The sequence below is a fragment of the Lepisosteus platostomus genome, chromosome 4, assembly GCF_059453375.1.
Source record: "Lepisosteus platostomus isolate fLepPlt1 chromosome 4, fLepPlt1.hap1, whole genome shotgun sequence".
In the NCBI taxonomy this organism is placed as follows: Eukaryota; Metazoa; Chordata; class Actinopteri; order Semionotiformes; family Lepisosteidae; genus Lepisosteus; species Lepisosteus platostomus.
The window spans coordinates 13034733-13055298 of NC_142614.1; the positions used below are offsets into that span (position 1 = coordinate 13034733).

The window sequence follows — 20566 nt, forward strand, 5'->3', positions numbered from 1 at the left end:
TGGCTACTGCACATTGCTGGCTCTAGGTGCCGATATTTAGGTTTCGTAATGCGTTTCTTTTAATTTTCTTTAGAAAAAAAAAATTTAACAGTTTTTGAAAAAAAATACTTATAGAAAAGAAGAAAAGCAGGTGTGTGAAGACATTAATTTCCAGTCATACGCACACTGAAGACTGTACTAGCTTGTCGTCTTAGATAAAATATATTGCAGAGCAGCAGCAGTGCCATTTTTATTGAAGGCATGATGTTCTTTTTCTCTGAAATTATATCTGTTCAAATTACTTTCTTCAAACAATGAAGATAAAACTGCTGCTCCACATGGGCCCAGTTTAAAAGGACAAACTGTATGATTTGAGCTCTAGAATTGCTCTGAAGAAACATGATGAAGTTGAACGATTCTGTGCTGCATGGTGACCTCAATGTCTGAAGCAATGACCTTTGCTTCGAGAGGTATTAGGGCTCCTTGAATTTCCCCCCGACCTTTATTTATTTATTTTTCCTTTCACTTTCAGAGATGGAATTGAAAGTGCTTTCAATAACAGTAAATTGACAGTGTAATGGAACTTGAGCACTGTTGTTCTGAAAATGCACTGTATTTTCTTCTCAAAAATAGAAATAGCCTTCTGATCCACTTGTGCACCATGTCTTCAAAGAGAAGAGCAGGACGACACACAGTCGAGTAGGCTCTACTTTTTCAATATCTTTTGATGCAAGAAGTAGCAATTACTCTTGAAACACTGAGCCTGAAAACTGTAATAGGTTACCTTGGGGCCAGCCTGGATTCCCAAGGCCTTATTTACAAAACAGCATGTTCCGCACATATTAAAGGCGTGAGCACCATTTGCTGTACTTACTTTTATGACTTTTCCATGGACTATTATTATAGGCTTATGATTTTTAATAGTTTATTTGTATAGAGTCCTGCCCAATGCTTATCTGCTTCCTGCTTCCAATGGGAAAACAAAACTTTTACCAGGTACATTGTACACTGTGCACCACTGTGCTTCAGTTCTATCGCTGAAATGTTATAATTAATTTTGCTGAATTGGTATTAATACAAGTGGTATTTGTCTTCTATCTCTATCTATTTGTGTGTGCAGAGGGTGGACATAATAAAAACACACACACCAGTGTAAAGATTTGTGGCATCTAGTAGCCATTGGAACAATTTTGATTATGTCACCGCCATAAACTCTATAGTCTGGCAACACAAATTAACCATAATTAAACTGGTTATAAGGCTTGAACATAATTAAATGTGTAGTGCACATGGTGCACAAGGGAACAAATAAACACAGAGAACCATGTGAGACTTTTCTCTGGGTTATTAAATTGCTGCTGAACACTTCTCAGTTCTGATGAAACTCACAAGCCTTTACATTTTAAAGTTCAGAAATGTTTTCCTCTCAATACTAATACAAATATTGACCAAAGGACATCTTTTATGCTTAATAATGTGTAATGGTTGTCACCTTGATTATAGAAGAATGGCTTATGTTTCTGCCCAAATTGTGTGAAACTTGGGTAACAGTATGTCTGTGTGGTTTTGTTCCCATGTATTGCTTTCCAAAACTAAATAATTACGAAAGAATAAGAAACATGACTTTACAGCAGGTGAGACACACCTGAAGAGGCTCAAGAGCAGAAATGCTGGGTGCTTAATTCTTTTCACTTTTAAGTGTGGAATTAACCTCCTTCTCACCTTGTACACTGATGCAGCTGCCTACTCTAACCTCTAAACAATTTAGAGCTTCCTATCCAGGTAAAAACCATGGCTGAGGAGAGAGTCATATTTCAATGGGGGGGGTTATTATACAGGAGTAGGTATTTTAAAAACCACAGATAATCCTGGATAGGTTTTGAAGTGGGTGAATCAAAAATGTATTCTCCGCTAACTGCATTTCATTCTGACACAGTAAGCATATTAAATTTATTATTTCAAAGAATCATAAAGGAATATTATAAAAACCCCAAAAGAAAATCAGAGATGTGAAGAGTGTGATGGACTATATAATTTGCACTTGGACATTTTTGTACTCATTATACTTGTACATTTATAATCATAGACATCATCATATTCAGGGATCCTGCCAGACTAAGTGCACAGTAATTTTATATGCCCTGCTGTCTTAATAGGCTAAGCAGCATTAAACATTATTGTAACAAGGGATCTTTAAATGAGGTCAATTGAATTTTTTTAAATGTACCTGTTCTGACCTCATAATTGATATAATAACACTAAATTTGTTACAAAATGACAGTACAAAGCTAAAGTTTAATGGGGAAATGTGAATCATGACCAGTGTTGTGGGAGTGTGATGACATGCTGCTAGAGAAACAAGGTTCGTTTAGGGAAAGGAAACACATGGTCAACCAATGTGATGATTCTCTAGAGGTATTTACTGTAAGCCATCAATACATGTGCAGATTAAATATATAAAACAGTATACAAGCTATGCAAAGTTACAGAGAGAGCTCCTCCTTTATCCAAGTATGCAGATTCTTTTAAAATGGATTTCTAGCACTGTTCAATAGTTTGTACCAGAGGTGACAAGCTCCTGATGTCCTTTCCCGAGTCTGCTTCTCAATTAAATGATTTAATCATTTTAACATACTTAAAATTTGTTAGATCTCTTAAATTCTGAATGAAGTTGATTAAGTAATTTTAGACATACGGTACAGAGGAAAAGTCAGGTCATCACTCCAGGGTGTTCTGTACCTCTTAAGCTAGCACTTAACTGTATGGATCACTTTCTGTATGGAGAGAAGCATGTGCTAGCTTCTCTACATTGACAAATGTAATTGACGGTCACATCAGGGACAGCTTGGCACTTTGGAACACAGCTGCACTGGATGGGCTTCTTCAGCTTGACAAACACTGGCAGCTACAACGATGGGGTCTCCTGCATATCTTTCTGAAATATGGCTAAGAATCAGAACAAGATACAGTTTTTTCAGGAAATACATTGGCGTATTGGGGAAAGGATTGATGTTTCAGTCATTTAACTGGAATATTTCCACATTAAATTTCCCCGTCTTTCTCACGAATCACAATGGCACATACTGTAGGCATTACACCACACACTTTAACAGTATATATGTACTTTAGCCTTGGGTCATTTAACAATCATTGTGAAGCATCTCCCAAAAAGGAGGCTGCACTCATTCCCCAAGCTTCCCCCAACATTTTGAAATGTACTGTTTCTTTTCTTTGCCTTTCAGCATGGAATGAAACTTTACCTGTTTTTTTGCACCCTATGCATTCTGACACCACGACCTACTTAAACATTTTAAATCATCACTTCATGCAGGTCCTAAGACAAAGGGACAAAGGCCCAGACTGAGTGAAAGCTCTAACCAGCTTCGCATTTTCAAACTCAGGCTGCTGTCAAGTTCCGAATTTAAAGTTACAGACGGGTGGATGGGCCAGAGATTTGACTTGTTTTAGAGCTGATACTTCAGGAGAAATCTGTTTTATTGCAACCTCCTTATGTTGGGTCAGTTGGTCTTCAGAAAAAAAAAAATGCTGAACAGTTTAATGCATAAGCCATGCTGACCATAGAGCAATTTAATCTTTTGGCTGTATATCAGACCTTGTGTTTCCAGACATTCCTTCTTACTTTAGTTAATGCTATTTAATAAGGCCAAGTTTAATTACTCATTGGAATACTACATTAAGCCACTCTGGAACTTTGTCACCCGAAACAATCTGTTAAGAATAAAGGGTTGTGTGGGTGCCCTCTCTGTACCAATTAATGTCTGAGTACCACTCATTTATTTGATCAACTTCTTTAACTTGCCCCAAAGAACAATCCTGGCAATTACTGTAAATCTGCATTGCACACTCATCTCAGGCTCCTTGTATTTTCAGTGCATTAAGTCTTAATAGGAGAGCAAGTGGTGCTGTAGGCACTAAGGGATGTTCCTTTGAAGTGCTCTGCAAGAAATGCTTGCACTGCACAATAAACATCCAGGGTTCACAGCACCAATGATTTATTGTGAAATCATATTAATGAAATCATTATCTTTACAGGAATATATGCACAGGTATTTCATGCTTGATCTTATACAGAACCTTAATAATATAAAATACAATACAATCTATAATTTAGGCAAACACAGATATTTATGTTCTTTTGTCTGTGTGCCCTGCGATTGGACTGGTGTCCCATAGAGGGGGTAAATATATTCTCTTCATGTTCACATGGGTTAACTCCAGGGGCTCCAGTTTCCTCCCACAGTCCAAACACATGCTGGTAGGTTAACAGGCTTCTGGAAAATTGGTCCCGGTGTGAATGTATGCATGTTTGTGTCAGCATGTGCCCTGTGATGAACTGGCATCCTCTCCAGGGTGTATCCAGCCTCGAGTCTGTTGTTTGCCAGGATAGGCTCTGTACTGACTAAAAAGGCTTTAGAAAATGGATGGGTAGATATTTAAGTATTTATTCCAGCTGTCACAGACATTGTAAATGCTAAATGCATGGAATAGAAAATATTGTGAAAGAATGGGATCTTTTATAATGCTTAGATGTTGAAGAATGGTATATCTTTACCTATCTGATGAAATACAACATTGATTTTATAAATATGTGTTACTGTATGTGTCTTTTAAACTTTAAGTTTATAGACCACACAGGTCTTTTTAGCACTTTTTAGAAAAAAAAGACCCTCTGTGATTTATTAAAGCAGAACCCACACAAATAATTTACCTCTGTGGGTTGTCAAAACAGCACTTTCCCTGACAGGAATCCACTCAAGTTGTAAAATGTCAAGAATATTCAAACTAATTAACTGATCTGTGTACTTTTTTCCACTCATTTCCCCCAAGAGTGGTGATATCTTGGGCAGTGTTTGATCACCTTAACACTTCCCTTTGCTTTAAATCCCTGGGTAACCTATTACTATCAATAGCAAACTTAAGGCACCAGCTTTCCCTCAAGAAAGAGCACCTCAGCACTGAACTTGTGAAACACATCAATAATGACCTTAACACAAAGATAATCCAGCCTAGGAAAGAAATCTAGAGGAACTCTTGGATACATAAAAGCATACAGATTTAGAAGGATATGATAAGGGTACACTTTGAAGTAGTTTCAACATTCCCATCAAAGAGGCTGTGGAAGTCATACAGAACTACAAAATGCAGCCAGCTCAGTCTGCAGCATACAATAGTTTACATATCGCTTCAATAATGTTCACAGTCTTGTTTCTGTGTTTTGCTTGGTACAAAAAACTGAGGAAAGTAAACTGCCAAATATAATTTCCCCATGAAACCCTGGACCTCCTTTCCCAACTCAATTTCAATTCAGAATAGCTACTAAAACAGACGTTTGATTTTTGCTTCTGAACTAACCTTTATCAAGTACTCAGAACAAGCTTGGTATATCCAGCTTCCCATGTTGGCTTATAAACACCAACAGCTTGAATGATCTGAAATTAATTAAACAGCAGACTGTTTAATTAACATTCCAGATACATTTTTGAAGTTTTATCCTGCTTTGTTTCTCTTTCTGTCCCTGAAAATACCCATGGTATTGTCTATTCTTGGCTACAGCGTGTTCATGCCTTAGTAACCCAGTCTGACCCAGTAGCATAACAAAGACTGTGAGGTGAGAAAGGGCCCTGCGCCACTCCAGAACTGCTGAAGAAGGGAAGGCCTTGTTACATTGCTGATACCTTTTTTAAAGGAAACTGAAGACATGTTTAAAACCAAAGACAATTCCTTTCATACTACGTTAAGTATTAAGTTTTAAAAATCACAAGCTTGCATAAAAATCAGATCGTGACCATTGTGAATAGTGTTCTAGTCATATTCAAGTTATTTTTACGTTAATCTCATAGTCTTACATAAGAAATAACAGTACATTTGAATTGTCTAGTCAGATGAGCGTTTGTTTTCTCTTCTCAAATTTCACTTCAATATATGATAACAAAAATGTCATAAACAAGCCCTTTCTTGCAAAATAAAGGAACTATAGGCACATGTACAGTACCACACCGTTCAACAGTACTGGGTTGAGAGTTTTCTGGTCAAAATCCATAGCATCTTCTGGAAGTTCACAGAGTCTTGAACAATCTGTGTAACTTTGCAGATCAACAGCTGAATTTTCAACTAACTTAATTTGCTCCTTTCAGTGCTGTTGCTCTTGATTCTGTGGCCATTATGGCTCCAGTTTTATAACTGTGGCTGTTATTCAGTCAGGCCCTTTACATACATTAAAGCTCAGGTTTCACTATCAGCATAGAACATACAGCTGAAAGACGTGCTGACATCCTTCTTCTGGAAAGGATACATGCTGTGCCAATCAGTTCAGTTGGGATTACCAATACTATTATTAAAGGCCATATTTTAAACTGCTATTAGTCTTGCTATTTGATGACCTAAGTATGTTGAGTCAAAAGCTCTTTAAAAATGCATTTTTTATGCAATATGATGAAAATGTACAACTGCAACCTTTCATTGCATGGGTGATGATTTCTCTATGGGGGTTTCAATCAACACTACCAGTGAAGATCTTCCTTTAGAAAATCCTTTGTTTTTTCTGCAATTACTTTATGCAGAAGTAATGGAGCCATGTGTTTTGTTTGTGGATGAAGTTCATATTCTATGTGACAGATGTGGTAGTTCTTCTATAAATACAGAGTGAACCAACTGCTCACTCAGGGCAACAATGGGTATATTTGCTGAAAAGATTTAGTTTATACCACTTTTAAGTTGTTAAACAGTATTTCTTTGGCAAAAATAACATTTTTCCATCTATTTCCAAATGATCACTATCATAATTGTGTTGATTTTGATTGACACAAAATATCATGTTGAAATAGTCGAAAATACTGTTTAGCATATTGAGTATTTTAATTACCATAATGCAGTCAATTTCTATTTTTTGTAAGGAATACACTAATGATTGTGTGGTTTTGTGAAATTGCTGTTAATATATTATGATCTAAAGGCAAATGTGAAAAGCCTTCAGATCATATAGTTTTTATAGTTATAGTTATAGTTATAGTTATAGTTATAGTTATAGTTGTGAGCTCAAATTCTTTTGCACTGTGTGTAATTTATTTTCTTCTTCTGATAGTCTTATTATTTGTCAATATTTGCATGGCTTTTGTTATAAAAAATATATTTTACATAATCTCTGGAACATATAAAAACGTGATTTCTAGAATCTGTGTTTTCACACCAGTATGAGGATTTTTGTCATTTGGGTTGTACATTGTTGGGATGCTTTTTGACCTGGACTAAAAGACAATACAAAAAGCAGTCTTCATGGTCCCGAAGAGGAAAACATTCCAAAGGACTGGCTGAGGAACAATATAATCTGTATACGCGTGTTCTCTTCCTGGTAAATGCACAGTTATTGAGTTTAATGTGAGAGGAGAAAATATTTTTTCAAATTGATCTACAGAGTGATGGTGTCTGTGCCCCTCCTGGAGGCCCAGGTAGCAGCCTCCTTCCCTTGCACACAATGTCTGTATGGGAGAAAGAGTGCAGTATGTCCAGTTGTGATTTGTACTTATACATTTGTGTACATCTCCTACTGTAAATAATCCTTTACCTCCACTCCTCAAGGGCCACAGAATCATCTGGGTTCTGCTCCACATTCTCTTAATTATGCAACTGAACTCATCATTAGCCTTTGTGGTAAAGTGGATCACTTTCCCACAGCCCTGAAGAAGTCAGTGGTTTGAAAAGACAAGTGAAACCAGTGTGCACTTTGAGTTATCTGCAACAATTTCACTTTCAGAGTTGATTTCTTACTCTGTTTATCAAAGATGATTTCAGATATTCAGTTGTAAGGATTCGTGGATTATACACTATATACTGTACAATGTATATACTATGTGTATCCCAGCAAAAACAACTCAAAATAGCCACTGTGCTGACACACAATGAACTGTATCCACGAGGTAGAGGAAGGACCCTGTGCGTTGTTCTGAGAGTTTCAGGAGATCGTTGGCTACTATTCCAAATCGCTGGGCTAAAGTCAAAGTCAAGGGATGAAGGTCTGTGTCTTAAGAATGTCGAAGACCAGGGTTTCGGTCAGAGGGGGTCGAAGGCTAGATATCCAAATCGCGAGGCTGAAGTCGGAGATGAAAGATGAAGGTAGATATATTCCAAGACCTGAGTATCAATCTGAAAGAGAATGTATCAATAGAAACGGCAGGGTAGGAGCTCCAAGGATAGAGGCTAATACTGAGCACAATCCTGAGGGTAATAAGGGCTTAAATATCCCCGGAAGTGGATGGTTTGACTATTAGTGTGGTGTCGTGATTGGATAATTGATCAGTGCGGTGGCACTTGCTGGAATTATCCATAGCTGTGGTTGGTTTAGCAAAAGGTCATTTACGGGAAAGAATATGGTTGCTGGTGGACGTGACATGAACCCTACCTGTATGGAATGACACACCGCCTCTCTTCCTATTGAAACTATTAAAGCAAGATGTTTTAGATTGTTGAACTCTTGAACAGTCAAGCTTACACTGATTAACAGCAACAGCCACATATCTACACCTTCTGGTGGAGGTAAGGCTGCTCTGTGGCTAAGGCTCTGTCCCTGTCACTGGAAGGTTGCTGGTTCGTATCCCGCGACCAGCAGAAGAATCCTACTCTGTTGGGCCCCTGACCAAGGCCCTTAACCCCAACTGCTCCAGAAGCACTGTATAAATGGCTGACCCTGTGCTCTGACCACAAGCTTCTCTCCCTGTGTGTGTCTCATGGAGAGCAAGTTGGGTATGCGAAAAGACAAATCCCTAATACAAGAAATTTTATATGGCCAATAAAGTGATCTTATCTTATCTTAAGGCAATATTAGCAATGTAGCAGCTCTGTCTGCACGTCTCTCACCTGGACCCCTGCATAGTAGTCATGCAGTAGGATGCACTGCTGATGTCACTGCAGTCTGATACATTGTGGAAGCAGTGGTGTTGATCTCTTACCTATGCAGAACTAGGTAGCACTGTATAAGTGATATAGCATTACACCACAGTGTGTCCATTAACACTGTTGTATAATTACAACATTAATTAATTATTAATGTAACAGTAATTAAGTATAATTACAACTATAATTAATAGTTGTATTTGATACTCAAGAGCCACCTTGACAACATAAAACCAGTTTTATAACTAAACATGTAGGCAATGCCTTGCTTCAAGATTCTTTTTGCCTCTTATTGTTTTCAACTTTTAATGCAGTACATTGATTAGATGGCATTAATTGCACACTATAGGATTTTATTACTCTATACAAGCAAAGGGTTGCTTCTGCTGTGTTATAGTGCTGTTCTGAGAGGACGGTATTTTTGCTATCAGTTTTGAGTAACAGCGAATCTGATATCTTAGGAGACTGTGTTTTTTTTTTTACTTAAGTGAGTGATGAATAAATGAAATATTTTCATTGATACCTCATGATTGTGGGTTTATTTTCACATGTAAACTATGCCAGCAAGGATAAAATGAACTCTAACTTTGATCTGCTGCTAATCAGGCCTGCAATTTTTCCATTCAAGTAGTCCTTTGTGCATCATATATGCTCATATGCTCATGACTTGCTTGTGAATATTCTGCAGCTGCCATACATGCAATGTTATACTAACCATGAACCATGCTCAACATTCACTCACCACATTTAGGATTATCTTTCAATGTAACTGAAATTTCCAATAAAGAAAAATATCACTGCAGTTACTATTTGTGCAAACAGATTTCAAGTGGCTTTGCGTTGTGAGCAATGGCAGATTTTCTCTTATTTACTGGGAACCTTTAAAACCAAGAAGTCTAAAGTCCTGGACATTGTATGAAAGTGAAGAAAGAACTGAGATCTGAAGAGTGGAACCTTATAGATTTGTATTTCCCTTCCTTCACTGTGCAAACCATGGTCCACTGTGGAATATTGATTCCCCCAAGTTTGCAGTGCACTTTTAGGATAGTGTTACTGCAGAGGTTGAGGTTCATTACATTAACAGTTTGCTCCTGACTGCAGAGTGTCCTGCTTCAAGGCTCCGGTCAAAACAAGTGCACTTAGGAAGTTTATTATTCAGTTTACTTCACAGCAATGGAATATCTCTTTGGAGGATCTTAAACAATAAGGTATGATAGGAAACCAGAGCTACTGTAGGTAAATGTTTCTACAGATTATAGTTTTTTTTTAAACAAAAATACAAAAACAGTTTTGAACTACTTCAATCTAAGATGAAGCCTCCAAAACCAGCACCCCTTTGACTGGAGTATATTCAGATTTTCTTTCCACTTGAGGTGCTCATTATTATTTGAACCCTTACCTGAATTAAGAATTTAGTTATTTATGCCTTATGGATTATTATTAAAGCACAGTTAGAGTTTTCAGCTTTACAATTTTATCATTAACATTTTTAATTAACTCAAAACCTGATCATTATTAAGAAGTTAAGTCCAAATAATTCTATTAAATGTTAGATTAAGTAATTTGAAATAGAAGCTCTGGTGAAAACTGGAAAACAGTGGAGTTTTAAGAACTGGCACTGGAACGTTCTGTCCTAAAACATTTTCTTGTGGTTTAGTCTCTAGATTGAAATTAACCACTTGCTTCCCCACAGTACATGCAGTATAAATCAACATCAACTTCTTAAAAGCAATAGCTTAGATCCGATCAAACACTATTACATTGCTATGTAGGTGAGCTAACTTTTAAACAGTTTGTTTTAGAAATCACCATAACACTAGCCTATTTATTTGTTATATTATTTTTTGTTTGTTTGGTCAAATGAAACTGAAATGTTAGAATGGTGTGTTACGGTACATTCATTTAATGATTTGGACATGCATACAATTAGAACATTCTATCCACTGCTAGAACTCATGTAGAATGCTGTTGAGTAAATACAGTTTAATTTGGTTTCAATGTTGGAATAAGACTGCATGAAAATAAATGTAGCTTGTGAGTGACACACAATTAAATCAGCTAGCATAGGAACACAGTCTTTTCATTTCCTCATATTCAAGCTAGAGAAACACATTCCGATACATTTTATTTTGAACAGCTATTAATGTAAGAAAATACTGTAAGCACAGTCAGCATCACAGAATATGTAAGTGTAATGCTTTCTCTTAAGTTCTTTTTTCACAGAGTAATATGGTGTTCACTACTACAAAGGGACACTTGCGGAAGCATTTTCTATCAGGCTAAATGAGTTGCTATTATTTGAAAAATAAGGACAAACTTACAGTACCAAAAACAAATATGTCAAGTGTTAATGGCTAGCCCTCTTTCCGGAAAGCCATAATCCGGAAAGCCTTATACAGCAGTGCACCCTTTAATATTGGTCTATACAGACAACAAGAAAATATAAGGATTTAATCAATCTGGGAGAGAGGAATGATCAATGCTGTTCCACGATATTCTGCGCATTGTGTTTTTATTCCATTCAATCACGAATATCATGGTTTAGAAGTAAAACAGTTCAGCGTGTTCAACATTGATGATTAAGGGTGATCCATGAAATCTACAGTACTGTGAATGTCCAGGACCAGGGCTGGCTCACCTCGAGTATACAGGGATTGTTAAATTAGCACCCTGGAGGATTCATGTGACACTTTAGTTTCATCATGCTCTTTTCTTATGAGCCAAGCAGTAAACGGCAGGTGTGCAGGCGAGGCAGCAGGCTGTGAGTACAGCTCGAGTTCTGCAAAGACTGGTTCCAACTGCAGTCTGCAAAGGCATGACATGGAATTAGCTTTCAGAGAAATGAAATAACTAGACAAAAAGAAATGGCAATGGATCGAACGTGGATTAAATAGACAAATAATCTGACTCAAGGCTTTTAACAATTCAAACACTGTCATCAGATTTCTAGGTTATATTAGAAGATGATAATTTAAATAGGTTTTCAGCACTTTTAAGGATTGATGTAGTGAAGGTCAGACAAGGTGTCATAGATACTCTGCAGAATACATAAAACGTAAGACATACTGTATTGTAACATACTTGCAAAAGTTAGGTATACACAGTCACATTCAAGCTAAGAGAAACTAATGTTTTTTTTTATCAATCTTTACCTGGACCACTAACTACAGTCCAGTCAGTGCCATATTTAAATGAGGCTGCATTTGAATCAATACAGTAACATGACATTTTGAATTTTTGTTGAAATATACTAGAGAATAGTCCAAACCCACAGATTCCTCTTCAACCCAGTCCAAACAGGCAATAGTTTGGTATGTTTGTGCATTTTTTCTGTAGATGAAGAAGAGAAGTGAGCAAACTGTGAAATTATTAATACATGTGCCTTAAAATAAAGGTACATTTTTAATTTGTTATTCAACACTTTAATGTATCTGTTGTTTCAGTGACTATGTGGGTAAAAGATTTACTAAATTGTTTTACAAAAACAATTGTAAAACATCCATTCATTTATTGATTTAATAAAAAGTAGTTCAGGTGGGTAGCTGCGTCAGCATGCATAGGTTGCAAAGGAACAAGTAATAGGTTTATTCCATGCTGAAAAAAAGAAGAAAGAAAACACAACGTTTCGGACGTGGGGCCTTCTTTAGGTGTCACCTGAATACACCTGAAGAAGGCCCCACGGCCGAAACTTTGTGTTTTCTTTCTTCTTTTTTTCAGCATGGTATAAACCTATTACTTGCATATTAGCAAAAATACATTTTAAGTAATTTTACTGTATATACTGTGCATACGTATGTGTGTTTGTGTCATTCAACAGCTGAGCCCAGTCATAATGGACACAGTCCTGAAAGGGACATTCAATGCAACCCTGAACAATCCCCTGATGAATCATGGAGACTGCCTGCAGTCCCAGTCCTCAGCACAGCACCCATTTGCTCTCAGCACTGGCTAGGATTGGTGTAAGGTGGGTGTCTCACTACAGAACTCAGTAATTAACACTTGCTCACATAACTGCTGGCTCAAATAGTTATATACTTCAATTTCAAATATAATAAAAAACTAAATTTTTCTCATTACACATTATATACAGTGCCTATAGAAAGTCTACACACTCTTTCCACTCTAACATATTTTGTGATGCAACAGCCATTTTGTTTTAAAATGATGCTTAATCCTGATAACGTCTATATTTTTCCAGTACAGAAATAAGCATTTTAGTTTTCTTTATGTTTTACAGGGGAACAAAGTATGTCCATAAGTCACGAACTATATACTGCAACATTTAGAACTACAGTTGAAACAAAATTAAATAAATGATGTCCTTTGCAAAAACTATGCAACATATATCCTAGTGGATGATTCAGTGTACTAATTTCAGAACTCTTGCAGCCAGCCACAACACAATTGATTTTAGTTTCATTTAACAAATGTTTTCTAACTTCCTTTTTTGTTTGTTTTCTTGTAGGTGGGAAGTCTTTGTGCAGTTGGAATGAATAAAACCCCAACACTGTTTTATTCTTGGCACTGAAATAAATTCTAAGTAAAATGAATGCCTTTAATTTTGTCTTGCTGTTCTTTCAGTGTCCACGTCGTTGCGAGTTCCCAGGGTGACATGGGTTTCGGTAAAAGTTTCTGTGCCCTTTGGAAGATATGGATGAATGTGAATACCTTTCTTTGTGGAGTGCTGATTTACACCCACCCCAGCCCCCAGCTCTCCCCATGCCTGCTGGTCCTTTGACAATTACACAAGATAAATCAGTTTGGTATTTCCAGCAATGATTTAGGCAGCCTTTTCATTACTATAAATCTTCAGAGCACAAAGAATTTAGTGGTGTCGGCACATTGATCTTGTGAAGTAAATTGTACTGGAGGCAGCCCGAGCTGCTGATAAACAATACATTGATGAGAATAACGTATCCGTTTAGTTTTAATCAATGCTCTGTCTCACAATGTATTATACAAGAGACAGGTTAATAGTATTCAGTATCGCACTGTTGTTCTTCAGACCCTTTTAATCTAATTGGGAACTATACCTTTCAGTCATTAATAAACACTCTCCAGGAATGCGAGTATGTGCTTGAGACAATGTTATTTATGTTCATTCCTTTCTTGTCTTTATCTTTAATCAGACTGACTGTTTTACATCTGCAAACTAATTAAATCAAATAAATCATTCAACAGATCTGATCAAAATTCTGACTTTAATAAATCTTCATTACCTTGAATTACATGGTATATCATTACTGTTATTTATACAATAAATATGCAAACAATAAAATGGGGGGCTGTAAATCTACCCTCGAAACAATTTAATATTGCTGCTTTTTATTCTGGAACAGTCTCACTGACGTTACTCTTGGCATTGTTAAATCAGTCTCTTACAAAGTTCTGGAATTACTGAAGCAGAATGGGCACTGCAAAGGTCCTGTGGTCGTCAGTCAGAACATCTAAACCCCTTGCCCTAAGCATTGAAACATTTTTGTAATCAGATGCACAAAATTACAGAATGTTGATCAAAATGAAATATAATACATACTGTACAGTATAGGACATTGACAGCTATATACAGTGTACTGTAGGATCTATTGTCTCCAGCCATCTACTGTTGGAAAAATGCAGTCTGTAAAGTTCTGATAAGAAAGTAGAACTTTGTTTGAATGCAAAAATGATGGTCTGAACTGCAAGTCACACACAAACAGGCTAAAGGAACCTCTGAATCCTGAAAGCTATCAACCCTGTGATTCAGAAAGACTGTTTCAAGTTCAGCACTAAGATTAGGGTCCATGGACAGATATGGAAAATGACAAGAAGTGCATGCAGAATTGGAAACAGCAGGCAGTTCTTTAATAAGAGTTATCATAGGTACATGGAAGAGCCCAGCTGTCGTCAAAGCTCTGGAATCCTTAGGAAACAGCTGGGTGACTTTCTTGGATCATCAAGCTACTAACACCCAATTAAGCAAATGAGCTCCTCTAGTTTGTCTATGTAGTTTTATATCCTTTCTGATATGAAAGAAGCGGTGCCACGATACTGCTTCATAATTCTGTATTATGCAAGTTAGTTTACAAAGAATAAATGTGGCAGCGAGTGTGCAATTATCAGCAAAAATTATCCCTGAATATGCTATTTTTTGGTCCAGAAGTGCTCAATTTGGTGAACAGAAATTTCTTGTAACTTATCAAAGTATCGTTTCACTTGGTTTATATAACCAACAGGCAGTTTTCATCATGCAACCTTGTGGATAACACTCTTTCACTTTCTTCTCTTCTTTTCCTTTTTTCTTTTGTTCTGTATAATCAAAAGTTAAATTTTTTTCAGAAAAAAATAATAATGTTTAGAATGTCCCTTAATAACGCTTCTTAAAAGATTTGATTTTGCTGCACCAACCTCTTTAGAATCTCCTATGTACTGTAGGAAGACACACTGGCCACATTCCTGATTATTTTCATTCATTCATTCTGATATTGTTACTGTTTAGGAAATTCTTAAAATTTGAGCGACTGTAAAAATAATTTGTTCCATTATGTTTCTTTCTTATATTGTCCATAAAATGAGCAAGAAATGAAAGAAAACATCTAAAAACTTGATTTTCATTAATGCCTTTGTCTATTTTTTCCATGAAGTCTTTACTGTGTTCAAGCTTCCAGATGTTTCACTGTCTACCAGAAAACTAGATTTTCCACCAGCTTTAAAATGACTATGCAAGTCATTAAAAACTACATTATTATCCTCTCATAGAATTAGAAGGAGAATTCCATGCACTATTCAGCTACAGTATGAAGCAGGAGCCTACATACTGTATGTACCATCCCGATGGTAATCCCTGGGATGGTACAGTCTACAAGATCAGTGCCGTTGGTTTAAAATCATAAAAAAGAAAGACCTTCTCATGTCCTACAGCACCGAGTGATTCTCACTGCTGCTACTAGAAAGACACACAGGTCTTCCTGGTGTTCCTTCCACTCCAGCATATGATGACCTCATCTGGGCAGTGAGCAGCGGGTGACCATTTGTTGGATTGGACTGTTTGCCAGATTCCAGACAGACTGTAAATTCAATTCAAGATATAAGAAACATCTGTGCACAACTGTGGTTTTCCAGAACCAGTATTATCACCAGCCAAGGCTAACAGCTATCCATGATTTGTGGAAAGACTTTGAATCATTATGCTCCAACAACTTGCTTGCTCAATTAAATTGTATATTGCATCTAATATATAATACAATGTTTCATCATCAGTCTTTATACTGTATATCTACTGCTAGATAAAGACATCCTCAGCATTTTTCCATACGCATCTGATCCTGCAAACCAGTTGAGGTAATCTTGTTATGTTACAGGAGGTCTAATTCTTAGTTTTTTTGTTTCTTCGGATTCAACCACGTATTGCTTTGCCCAACAAAGATCCATTCTCCTTGCAACAGTATGTGGCTGACCCTTTGCCATTTATAAATTAACCACACGTCAAAAAACATGGGGAATTTTAGGCATGAGGTGAAAGTATACAGATCAGATTGCAGTGCTGTTAGCAAAATCTTTTTGAAATATTTCTTGCTTAGTAACAAAGATAAATATTAGAAATAGCCAAGATCCTGGGGGAGCCCATACAGATCTATTTACTGGCAAAGCAGGCATATTTCTACTCAGGAAAAACTAGAAGCTGTAAATTATACTTTTGTTTGTATTTCATTTGTTCAAAGCCTAAGGCTCTTTCACTCTGAATGATCAAAATGTTAAAACCCTTTAAGAGCGGAGGGTACGTCTGTTTTCAAGATTGTTATATTTTGATATAATGGATAAAAACGTGTTGGATTGTTGAATAAAATAGTTAAAAACACTCTGTGTTTGTGGGATGGAATGTCAGTAGTATAAAACAATGTAACTGTAGGAGTGTTGACTTAACACAGATACTACATTGTTAAGGACAAACTGCCCACAGATTAGTATATTCATTAGCCTAATGAAATTAACTTCTTAGTTCATTTAATGCTTTTCTCTCCAGCATTTCACAATGTGAAAGAGACTTGCATTAATTCAATGGAAGTGCCAATTTAATCTTAATTAATAAAAAGGGTGATGTTTAAGGGTACCAGATCACAGCCGGTCTTCATGAACAAATGCTGTCTAAATGATGACTTGCAAAACCATGCTTTGTAAGCCTATAAGTGACCAACCCACATTATGTTGCATCTATAATGTAGAGAAAGATGTTTCTCTCTGTTTCCTTTCTGAGGATCATGGCTCCGGTTGTTGTACCTGTGCTAATCTCCTGGTTGGACAGGGTGTGGTGAATCCATGGCTCACATCCTGGGGTAGTGGCATGCATCATGCTTGGGGTGCAGAGATTTCTCTTATTCTCTAGTGCTGGGCCTGTGGGTTAATGTTGACTAATTAAACCAATAACTGGTTGGGTCAAGCAGCTCTGAGGTCAATTGAAATAGAAACCTGAAGACCCTCAGGCTCTGAGGAAATGGTTGGAGATCTTGACAGTATATTTATCATCACAGAGCAAAGGAAGTCAAAACGGCACAAAAAGGAAAAAGAAAAACAAGCTGCAGGCCTGAAATAGTGGGCAATGTAAACGGGCTCCACTACCTTCTCATAATTTCCAATACATTACTAGAAAATAACAGATGAGAATGAAGACATTGGGGCTATTTGGCATGGCAGCAAAACAGAAGGGTAGATGTTTACATACAGCAATACTGGACATCGACAAACAATACACAGTAAGAAGGAGGTGAGCATATCCAGAATCTAAAGGAAGGTGGCAGGGTAGTAAGCCAAAAAACCACTAGCATGCAGTGGACAGTCAAAACTTAATCTGGCGATGGCTGACTAAAAGAATCATTTCAATAAAAAGGGGTTTTGAATCCTTCAGAACTGAAGATAAAGAGTTGTATCTTAGTCATCAAGTAAAAAGACAACACATAATCAAAGGGCAAGACAGTCAACACCCAATCCCAGTTGTTCTACAGTACTTGTGTTGTCTCCCTCTGATGAAGATTGCTGTCACCTTCTGTTAGAGTAATTCAAGTGATCTTTGCTTTCAAAAGCAGTGAAAATGAGTCTAGGCTTCTGCATTGTGATGGGCTTGGCACAGGCTTTGTCACAAAGTGCTTTACACAGAGTAACCATGATGATGCCTAGCCAACTTCAGTAAACCATATTCATATTTTTAAACACTTTGTTTTTACACAGATGTATAGTACATTTAATCTAATAACATCCAAAATGAAAATGTTAAAAAACTAAAACTGTGCATGAGCTACAGTAAGTCTAAATGTGTGTAAAATACAATTCATGACAACACATAACTAGAGAGGACAGTAGCAGTAGCAGTCAATGAAAGGTACAAAGAAGGAAATGCATACTGTATAATGTTTACTGTGTACTATTATATTATAGTTTTTTTCTTTCTATCTAAAACATCCTCAAAGCTATAATACACAAATAAATAAGGGTGATATTAAAAAATAGTTGACAGGAAGGTTTCCATTTACACATTTATTTAGATTATTAATGTCACAAAAGTGTGTCCTGAGCCTAATATGGCTGTGATATAAATGGAGAACAGAGCATACAAGCTGACCTGACTGCTCTGTTAAAAGCACTAGAAAATCTAGCACACTGAAGTGTGTGATTCACAGTCTGTCCTACCATCTGCAGAGAACTGTACAAGACAAAAGCTTGGTTTTAAACAGTATGGGCTTGGGAACAGATGTGAAAAAACTTGGTTATCGAAGGTTGGAACTCCGAGGACACGGAATCAGGAACTGCAGAAAAAAATGTTGGACAAACAGAAAGGTTTAAATGAATGATTTTAAGAGATCCAGTTGAACACCGAGAGATGTGATCCTAGATGGCATAACAGGGACAATCCTAGATTCTGAGAATATATTTGTAAAAATCCATATATTTGCTCTTGTCTTTCTGCTGTGAAAATGCCTGCCCATAAGCAAGCCACATATGCTTTTATGTGATACTCAATGTGTAGACTGACTTGTAGACTGACTGTAGACTTGCAGTGATAACCCAATCCTATTGGCTGTGATCAAGCCACACAATTCATAAGCAAGTATAGATCTAAAATATGGGTGCATCTCTGGACTTGTTAAAGATCTAGGTGAAAGATTATCACATTTTAAATTAATTACTCATGCTGATGGTTCTAGATTAAAATGAATTTACAGTATTTGCACAATGTCCTGACTTTCATGTGTCTGCATTTACCTTCTGAAGTGTGATGTGAGGTTTGTCACTATCAAGAGAGCCATGTCTCATGTCCACTCCAGATTTGTTGGGTCTTATAGTAATGGAAACAGAGATTAATCTATTAGATACAGGACAGGGTTGGATAGAAGAAATTACGCCTTTAGCGGGAGAGAAAATAGTAGGAGAAATTGGAAATATGATATATACTGTAGCATCATAACACAATTATGGGGCTGTATCTCAAGGTTTTGTGTTTAATTGAGAATGCAAGTTTAACAAGAAATAAAACTAAATGAGAACTGTTTTTACCAGTACCTATATGTTGTTTAAACAAGAGTGTTGTTACAGTATAAGTAAAGTTTATTTCAAAGTGACTGCTTACAGCTTATAAAAGAAAAGATTATTTTGCCTGCACTGCTCTGTGTAGTGGGCAGGAGATGGCTCTCACATTGCCTGCAGCATAATCACACATGCAATAAACTACTCTTAGCATCTGTAATTGGAGTTGTTATATCCTTTTGGCACCTTGGACTCCACTGTTTTAAAAAAAGACTATACTGTACATCACACAATATCGCTGTGGTGGTATTTCCTCTGTTTTTATAAATGACTGGTTCAGATGGAAGATATCTACCAATTCCCTCTTTCTAGAAGAAGAGAGATCTATGAATTCTGCATTCCTCCACATGGTGGAGCTTGGACACAAGGCAGTCAGCATGACATTAAAGCCAAGACAGGTAATCATGACTTCCTGTTTCTCCAGGTGTGGTGCCCCCTTTATCGACAGGAGCCAACAACCATTCAACTGTTTTCATTCAGGCAATAATAATAATAATATGTTGCTAAATGCAGGGTTCTGCAGGAAGATGTTTATATACATAAGTATTTGGGATATACATTTCTTTTACTGTAAGTAGAGCATGACTGTTCTTACAATTTAAGCCTGGAAAATGCCTATTATTTCAACGATCACATACAAGAAAAAGGAAACTACAATCAACAAAAGGAAGTAACCAAATTTCTAATTTAAAGATGAGAATCTTTGTACCTTTATGTAGAGAGTTCTCACACAAATACCACCATCTGAATTTTCCCATGGACTCTCTGAAATTAAATGTTTTCCATTAAACCTTTGTTTTGCCCGTAGATACATCAGAGTTTGTGAAATGCCACTTTAGTCAATCTGAATAGTGCTTTCGGCAGTTATTTTATATATGTCTTCTTTTTATTTAACTTTGCCATGTCATGGTCCATCATGTGTTAATTTTGTATTCTGTTTTACAATTGATTTACCACGATTTTACTGCACTTTGTGGGAACTTTAAGCCATTGTGTCACCATAATCAGCGCTGAACGATTTTATTAATGAAAAAATAAATCACATGCTGTCTAGGAGCTCCAATGCAAGGAAGCAGTACAATAAGGTATAGAGCAGACAGCAATCACTTATGAAATTTAGGTCCTT

General features: G+C 36.7%; 1 protein-coding gene across 3 annotated transcripts in view; it reads left to right on the forward strand.

Annotated features, from left to right (window-relative positions):
• Positions 1–13436, forward strand: part of stpg2 (sperm-tail PG-rich repeat containing 2) — a 75599-nt gene extending 62163 nt beyond the window's left edge. For all 3 annotated transcript variants that reach the window (XM_088628599.1, XM_088628598.1, XM_088628597.1), the window contains 2 exons: positions 12704–12850; positions 13352–13436. In XM_088628599.1, coding sequence (XP_088484725.1) covers positions 12704–12838 — 135 coding nt within the window. In that variant the 3' untranslated portion in view covers positions 12839–12850; positions 13352–13436. The remainder of the gene's footprint in view (positions 1–12703; positions 12851–13351) is intronic.
• The last annotated feature ends 7130 nt before the right edge of the window (positions 13437–20566 follow it).